The 9,364-nt window shown below is 39.5% G+C and overlaps 1 protein-coding gene across 1 annotated transcript; it reads left to right on the top strand.

Annotated features, from left to right (window-relative positions):
* Positions 1–1,375: 1,375 nt before the first annotated feature.
* LOC125510461 lies at positions 1,376–7,967 on the top strand (the record flags this gene model as incomplete). The annotated part of the gene is given in 15 exon segments (XM_048675643.1): positions 1,376–1,786; positions 1,869–2,094; positions 2,197–2,451; positions 2,539–2,648; positions 3,178–3,273; positions 3,356–3,443; positions 3,667–3,896; positions 4,130–4,314; positions 4,523–4,722; positions 4,959–5,291; positions 5,406–5,507; positions 6,170–6,467; positions 6,774–6,922; positions 6,998–7,282; positions 7,459–7,967. Coding segments are annotated over 15 exon segments (3,069 nt in total). The 3' UTR covers positions 7,660–7,967.
* Positions 7,968–9,364: the final 1,397 nt, after the last annotated feature.

Here is a 9,364-nt window from a genome sequence, read left to right as displayed (position 1 = left end):
ATCTCTCTTCACTAGCTCATCCACATGATAAACATCATGGCGGTAGGTGGTTGACAACTAGTCTGGTCTGAGTCCCTCCTTGCATCGCAATCTATTTCTTTTCTTTACAGCAGCATAGTCGACCTATTTATATATGCTTGCACTGCTGCTGCTTCACAATGTCCATCACTAGTTTGGCAGTTTTGCTTTCGACCTTCTTGTGCTCCATGGCAGATTAGCATCTTTAGTAACCAATGGCTGAGTTGGATGCATGATTGAGGTTATCCAGCTAGGTAACATATCAGGGGTTCGTTGTAAGATTTATTGTTGGAAGCCTATGTATGAATAAGATGCATCGGGAATAGGAGTCCACGGCTAGGAAGGATAAGAAGTAGGATAGGTACATCCAAGTGGCCTTCGTCGGCAAATCACTCTGATTTTGCTATATTTGTTCTGTCAAAATCCGCCTAGACACTTACTTTATTTTTCTGTTTGGGTTAGTCAGATTTGTCTTTTATTCTCTGTAATTTCCTAGCTTTATTTTGCCATTGTACATTACTAGATGGTTTCAGTTATTCGTTCTATGTGTAGACCTGAACTTGTGGTCTTATGAAGATTTTAGCGGAAAATTGTAGGGATAGTATTGTTCTTTTAGAGCCATCTTTGCTTGATAATAATGTCTTCACTAAGAGTAGTGTTTGTCTCTGGTAATGATTTCCTCTCCGTCCCTTTCCTGTGGAATCTGTTGATGCCATGTGCTTAATGTGCTCCTTCACTTTGTCTACCTGTACATTTTCTGTCTCCATTTGTCTCTGCATCCACATTTTCCCTCTTGGGATTCATTTATATAGCATGGGAGGATGACTATTAGATTAATACCATTGCCATATTTTGTGAAATGATATAAAGATTCACCTTTGAGGATGTCAGCATTTGGAAAAGTGCAATGCATTCTTAGAAAGCATCCTATGCAGAAAGACAGTCGTATTTATTTACTTTAGGTCCACTTTATTTCGGAACAGAATTGACTAAGTGAGCAATCCTTGAAAGTCTTGGTTGGTTCTGTAAAGTGACTAAGTATTTACATGATTTAGCGTGCGATGATTTCTAGGATAGCATGCCAATCTGGTGAGGGTACTATGTGATATTTTGTGGTTGTTGCAGAATACAGAGAATACTCTGCATAACTTCTGGGATTCACTCAAGCACCAAAGTACAATAAATTAGCTTGATCTTTTCGGTATAGAGCAAAAGAGGCACATTTAATCTTACCAGTTGTTTCCCACCCTATGTCTACTTTGTAGTTTGTGACTTCTTTCAGAAGTTAGTTTTAATATTGCTGTTCTGCACGCATATCGCTATTTTGTCAGATTTTCACAAATATTTCTTTATGCAGATCTGGTGGCACAGTTCTGGAATTTTCACCGGTGACAAAGGTCCCTCTGGTTGCTTTGAGTAGGAGTATGAACTATCATTGACTTGGGAGCAGTGTTTTTATGGGAAGAGAAAAGCTCCATAAGCAGCCATCTGGTCGTCTGATTGAATCCCTTAAAATGGAGAGGGTCAGGACTATTCTGACTCATAGATACCCATACCCACATGAGCATTCAAGACATTTCATGATTGCTGTGATTGTTGGCTGGCTTTTCCTCCTTTCATCAGATAACTTACAAACCCTTATAATGAAATTGGACAAGAATTTTAAATGGTGGTCGATGTATGCCTGTTTGATTGGTTTCTTCTATTTCTTCTCATCACCATTTATTAGGAAGACTATCAAGCCAAACTATTCAAACTTTAGTCGTTGGTAAGCAATCTCTGGAGTCTGTGAAAAGATCATTTAAGTAAAACAAGATGTATTAGTTCCCTGAGGCTGTTTCTGAATGCAGGTACGTTGCTTGGATATTCTTGGCAGCATTATACCATCTCCCTAGTTTTCAGTCAATGGGGTTGGATTTGAGGATGAATCTTTCCCTCTTCCTCACTATTTATATTTCCTCTCTAGTTTTCTTGATCGTCTTCCACGTCATATTTCTTGGACTCTGGTATTTGGGTCTTGTTTCTCGCATGGCAGAGAAAAAGCCAGAGATGCTTACTATAATCCAAAATTGCGCAGTAAGTTTCTTGGCATACAATGATTCAAGTGTATCGTGTTTTCATTTTCTTCTTTAGATAGTTTTGATTTATCTAAGATTCGCACTTCGTGTCACATCACAGGTGATAAGTATAGCTTGCTGCGTGTTCTACAGCCACTGTGGTAACAGGACTCTTTCAAGGGATAAATCTATTGATCGTAGAACTGCTAGCTGGGTTGCATTTTCACTCTGGAGAAAGCAAAATGAGGACAACACACTGATTTCAAAGCTATTGCGTATGCATAAGTTTAAAGACCAGATTTGCTCATCCTGGTTTGCCCCGGTTGGCTCTGCCAGTGATTACCCACTTCTCTCGAAATGGGCCATTTATGGAGAAGTCAGTATACTTCACCTTCTGTTTATGCTGGGATATCTCTTCTATTTATTTACTGTTTTGTTTTTAACTTGTATATGTTTGCTCCAGTTAGCTTCCAATGGATCCGAACACTCCAACATCATTTCACCTGTCTACTCTTTGTGGGCCACATTCATTGGTCTTTACATGGCCAATTATGTCGTGGAGCGGTCAACTGGGTATGTCGAATGTCTGAGCACATCCATCTGGTAGTTAGATTTTTAATCATGTACTGTATTATAAACAACTCAACAGATAAGTTTGTATTCTGTCATCTTATCAAAGTTACTTATGATGATGACAAGGAAAATGCAATGTATTTGTCATGGTTTCATCTAAGCAGAACTATACATATATGAATTTCAACCTTCACACCCTCTCAACAAAATGCCATGGTTATCGTGGAAAAATCTAAAGGGGTTGCATTCAGCTTATTACCTATATGAATATACTTTAGTGAAGATAACATGATGTGAGGGGATAAAATATCCTCAGGTCATTACTTACTGGGTACTTAGGAGTTGCACATGATGATGACCACTTTATTTGTCTTTTTTCACGTGTTTGCATGCTGATATTATCTAGCAGATATGAAAATAGGCCATAAAAAGGTGCTCAATATAATTGCTGAATAAACATCACATTACTAGTTTGTTCGTTCAGTGTTGGACTAATTTATTCACCTTGTTTCCTTGACTTGTTGTATAGATGGGCTCTAACTCATCCTTTAACAATTTCGGAGTATGAGAATCTGAAGAAACTGTTGAAACCGGATTTTGAGGACATGGTTCCTTGGTACTCTGGGTATGTTGGTGGTCTATCCATAAGCTCTTATTATCCACTTATGTTGTAAAAACGGCTGACTATTTTTTGGTATGTTCTGCAGGACCTCAACAGATTTATTCAAAACCGTTTTCGACCTCATGATATCTGTGACACTCTTTGTTGGTAGATTTGACATGCGTATGATGCAGGTACATGACCTGTGATTTCTAGCTTCAGTCCTCATTTTGGTTTAGCTTTTTTGTTTCATCCAGTTTTATCTTGTCATACCCTCCTTCCTAAGCTAAAAAAAAGAATATCCTCCTTCCTAGAATTTTGTTCTTCTTCACTAAATTCACATAGTTATTATTATAGTTCCTAGTTGATCCTATTGTTCTGTTAAAACAATTGACAATTTTTTTCTAACCCAACCAGGCTGCTATGAACAAAACTCCAGATGAATCTAAGAGCAGCGACCTTTTATACGATCATCTTGATGGGAAAGACGAACTTTGGTTTGACTTCATTGCAGATACCGGCGATGGTGGCAACTCTACATATGCTATAGCACGCTTACTTGCTCAACCTTCTTTAGTCGTAAAGTCTGATGATTCCAGGCTTATATTTCCCCGTGGAGAACTACTACTTATTGGTGGAGACCTCGCGTATGCTGCATACTTTGATCTTTTACATTATTAGAAGTTTTCAGTTCATGTTTGCTGATTTATGACTAGTATAAATGTTTTGCTTGTCATATTTATCACAAGTTGCATTCCATACATGGATGATGCCATCTATTAATTATTTTTGCCAGCCTGTTATATTGGATTTTCATTTTTCCATATTGATCTTGGAATAAGCTCTTAAAAAAATGCTGATTTGTTCCTTTCTTCTGCAGATATCCGAATCCATGCTCATTTACATATGAGCGGCGTTTTTTCTGCCCTTTTGAGTATGCTCTCCAGCCTCCTGCTTGGTACACGCCTGATCATATAGCATTGGAAAAACCTGAACTTCCTCTTGGAGTTTCTGAGCTCAGGCAGTATAAGGGACCACAATGTTTTATGATTCCTGGAAACCATGGTAAATATTACCTACCTGTGAACTGCACTGTACTTCATGTTTTATGACATTCATGTACCTGTCTTCTTCCTTCCCATCAGTGTTACATTTTTTATTTGCTAATAATGATGTCTTGGCATGGGAGAAGTTACACTGCATATTTCTGATACATCATTGTGAATGGACGAATGCCAATAAGAGTGACAAAAGCTGCATTGTTTTCGAGCAGATTGGTTTGATGGACTGAACACATTCATGAGGTATGTCTGTCATAAGAGCTGGCTTGGTGGGTGGTTTTTACCCCAGAAGAGGAGTTATTTTGCATTAAAGCTTCCCAATGGGTGGTGGGTTTTTGGTCTTGACCAAGCTCTACATGGCGACATTGATGTGTACCAGTTCAAGTTTTTTGCAGAATTATGTCAACAGAAGGTAATACATCCTTTCATCTGCACTCTATCAGGACATTGTTTTTTTTTCTGTTGGTGATATGGTTATCTTTTGTTAATTTGATGATTCAGTAGTAATAAACCAGTAGATGAAAATTGGGATCACTGCTAGTAGATCTTGTTATCTTAAGCAGAAAGCAATGCAGATATTTGTTATTGTGCATTAAGATTGCCGCATGTTCATTTTCGTGGTGACTAGTATTAGTCGAATTTATGCAGGTTGGAGAACATGATTCTGTAATTCTTATAACTCATGAGCCAAATTGGCTTCTCGACTGGTACTGGGGTGATAAAACTGGAAAAAACGTAACATATTTAATACGTGAGTACCTCAAGGGAAGGTGTAAATTGCGGATGGCTGGCGACCTGCACCATTATATGCGTCATTCTTGCACTGAGTCCAAAGAACCAGTACATGTGCAACACTTGCTTGTAAATGGTTGTGGTGGAGCCTTTTTGCATCCAACACATGTCTTCGAGAACTTCAAGGAATGCTATGGGAACAAGTATGAAACGAAGGCTGTATATCCTTCTTATGAAGATTCTAGCAAGGTAAGGTTGACTCTTACATTTGTTTATCTTTCTTTGATTCATTATGTAACAGGGTTGTTCTTGGAATAACCAGCCTTGTTGCCAACTGACTGCTTCTTTTGTTTGTCCATCTAGATTGCACTTGGTAATATTTTAAAATTCCGAAGGAAAAATTGGCAATTTGATGTCATTGGTGGTTTTGTGTATTTCGTGTTGGTCTTCTCAATGTTTCCACAGGTGAGAAACTAGATTATACTGTAGTTCTTAACTGTATAGTTGGAAATTATCGTTCCATTATTTGGTCGAGATGAGGCCTTAAAGCATCAAAATCGATTACTGGTTTTCTTGTCCACAAATGTTAAATTAGGAACTGCATCAAAATGATTGTCCATCGATGTAATAACTGGCATAACATTGCAAGCTTCCTTGTTGGTATACGAGTTCATCAACGATTATGCTGTCTTACTTAGCATTGACATTGAACATGACCTGAAATATTTTAGGACTTCAAACAACGCCGATGCTGTTACGCATTGTACGGCTATCTATTTCCAGTGTTAATTTTGTAAGATTTAATAAAATCAGGGTTTTACTGATATGATCAGATCATTCTAATTTTTAACCCTAACTCCTTGGGTACCTTAACATGTTCTCAGACTTAATGAAACTGTATTGTCCCGTAGGGTTTTGTACATTTTATGATAATTGTCTGTAGCTCTATGTACAAGTAAATTATGCTCCATCAAAATTATGCTCCTCCAGATGATGAATATGCATGGCCCATAAAAAACCACAGACGCGAGGGACACAATTATTTAGTTTACTTGTTATAATAGTTCTTATGTTTCTTAATTTCTATCTTTTGTGGCCTGATGTAAGTATGATGTTTTTTTCATCAGTGTGACTCATTTCGTATCTTGCATGAAGACTCTTGGGATGGCCGTGTGAATAGTTTCTTCAATGCAACGTGGAATGCTATTTTTGAGATTCTAGAGCATTCTTATGTATCCCTAGCTGGTGTTCTTACTCTGTTGACGGTATCATTTTTCTTTGTACCCACAAAACTATCACGTAGAAGACGTGCTTTGCTTGGCTTTCTTCATGCTGCTGCTCATATAACTTCGGCAGTACTACTGATGCTGCTTATGGAACTGGGTATTGAGATATGCATCCGCAACCATCTACTAGCGACATCAGGTTTGTGTTTCGTATTTCCCTCTGTGCATCATTGCTTGATTACCATGTTATGTTGTCATATTGAATCCTTATAAAAGTTATGAATTATAATTGTAGATTCCCTTTTCGTTTAAGAAGGTTACAAGTTACTTCTTTTCGTAGCAGTCAGATTCCTTTATAGCGATTTAGAGAAGAATGACAGGATAGTACTTGCTTGTTGTTTTGCGTCACCTCTCATGTGTGTCAAGAATAATGTACTAGTTAGTGACAGCTGCATTGTCTGTTGACACAGTTGTTTACTTCTTTTGTTGGATTACTCATTTACAGGCTACCACACCCTCTATGAATGGTACCGTCAGGCAGAAAGTGAACATTTCCCTGATCCCACGGGGCTTCGTGCTCGTCTGGAACAGTGGACCTTCGGGCTTTATCCTGCATGTATCAAGTACCTTATGTCTGCCTTCGACATCCCAGAGGTTATCCTTTGAACCATACAAACACCACTTCTTCTGATGGGCTGTACCATTGTTGACTGTCATTTTCTCTTTCAGGTTATGGCAGTAACTAGAAGCACAATCTGCAGAAAAGGAATAGAGTCTCTCCCTCGGGGAGGCGCCATCATCTACTATGTGTCTGTCTTTCTCTACTTCTGGGTCTTGTCGACGCCCGTTGTGTCGATGGTGTTTGGGAGCTACTTATACGTGTGTATAAACTGGTTCCATATTCACTTTGACGAGGCCTTCTCCTCCCTGCGCATAGCAAATTACAAGGCGTTCACGCGGTTCCACATCAAAAAGAATGGAGACCTTGAGGTGTTCACCCTGGCTGTGGACAAGGTAATGTCTCTGCTAGTTTGACTTACCAGCACCATCATTTTGCATGATTCTGGTTGCATTCACTATCTTTAATCGTCTCGACTCCTACCGAGTAATATGTATGATATGGTTTGGGTTTAGCTCTCCAAGCTTGGCTTTTTCCTGTGGCGTGTCTCACGTGTGTTGTCAATTACCAGGTGCCAAAAGAGTGGATGCTGGATCCAGACTGGGATATGGAGCCCAAGGAGCCATTGCAGATGAGCCACACCAGGAGGTTCCCAAGCAAATGGCGAGCCGCGTCGGGATGGTCGGATCCGACCAGCGTAGTTCGGGTTGTTGACCAGTTTGTCATTCCACGGACACCGGTAGATCCTCTTTTACCAGACTCTGCTCCGTGACCGACTTAACACAGGCCACGCTGTTGTAAGCTTGTATTGTAAAGTATGTAGTTTACCTTGTGCCATCTTCTTGGGAGAGGCTGGCTGTACATATCATAGAACAAGGTACAAGTTAGAAAAAGTTTTAAGAGAAAAGAAAATGTAGAATCAGCAGGAGGGAGGAATGGTGTATATCTGTTCTGGAATGAAGCCTTGACTGACCAACGTATGGTCTGAAGATGAAGCAATTGTGTACTAGCAAATGAACAAATTGCATGTGCGGGTTCAACTTTTCTCTTAAAGGAAAACAAAGGACTCATTGACCTTAAGAATCTTAGGCCTTGTACAATGCTAGGTGCTTAGGGAGGTGCTTAGAAAAATAAACAGGGTTTTTCTCAAGCATCGGTGCTTATTTCTACACGAGAGAGCCTAATTAAGTGTGTGCCTTGAACAAATAAGCACCGGTGCTTAAAGAAAGTCTGATTTATTTTTCCAAGCACCTCTCCTAAGCCCCTTGCACTGTACAAGGCTTAAGAAGATGATGGAGTTCCATGAACTAGAGGGGGTGAATAGTCCTATTGAATAAAATATAATGCAGTTTTTAACTGGTCTGAGTTGTAGCATTTTTAGTTGGAATGACGAGGCGGTGAATAGTTCTATCAAATTAAATCTACTTCAACTTTTACCTGGTCAAGTTTTAGCTACACTTGGTAAACTCCAACTGGAATGATGAGTATTCTTCTTATCCAGCTGCTGCTGTAGTAGGATCACTATCAGATCACATCTCTCGAAGTTCAGTTCTAGTCTTGCTAACACTATCAATCGAGTCTACACCTCTACGGTGGGTCATTTCATCTACATTTTTGCTGTTTTTACCACAGAAGTTATTCAGCCTTGTTGGAGTCGTTGGGCTTGACATTTTTGAGCTGGTTAAGTGTTTGCAACCATGATGAAGGATTGCCACACTGTTTGTTGTATTCAGATTCGTAACGTTTAGATCAAGAATAGTCTTTTTTGTAGGCGCACCATCTTCAGTGATCTTGTTTGTAGATTACCTCTGTTAAATTTGCATCATGGAGTTTTTATGCATTGGTGTTTGTGTATGTGGATATTTCAATTCATGCTAGGGATGAAGACATGTTCATCTTGTATGTAGCACGGACATCCAATGGAATTTTTTCAAAATCTAGTCTTGACTAGAGAGATAGGAGTGATGATGATTTCCTGCAACAAATGCAGTATTTATTTTCCCCTCTCACAAAAAATTGCACAACGCTCCTCACACAAAGGCGGTGGCCGTCGTTCCCCTCTGTCTCAAGTCGCCATCAAGGTGCAGGGAAACGGAGGGGAACTCGGTTCTTTGTTCGTGCGTTCGAGGCTGTGAAGACACCATATGGAGATGGAGTAAGTCCCTCTAGCCCCCTCCTCTCCCCGACGGTGTTCGTATAGTATGTAAAACTCAACAACATTTCTCCTTTTTGATACAAGAAGAAAATGAAAACTAAAACATCACGTGTAGAAAACCACATTGAAGACCCCAAACTACATACACCTAAAGCCAGGTAGGAATCACCAAATGCAATTAATGGATGTGCCCCATGTATCAATGAAGCTTCCATTGCCCTCACTACAAGTTACGTTTACATACTGGGGGCGCATGTATAAAAGCAGACTAGGATCTAATCTGGCTCGCGACATGAATTGAATGCATACATACTCAAACCGA

Source organism: Triticum urartu, chromosome 5 (genome assembly GCF_003073215.2).
Source record: "Triticum urartu cultivar G1812 chromosome 5, Tu2.1, whole genome shotgun sequence".
NCBI lineage: Eukaryota > Viridiplantae > Streptophyta > Magnoliopsida > Poales > Poaceae > Triticum > Triticum urartu.
Note: the sequence above shows the minus strand (reverse complement) of the source record. Positions and strands in the feature narration are given on the sequence as shown.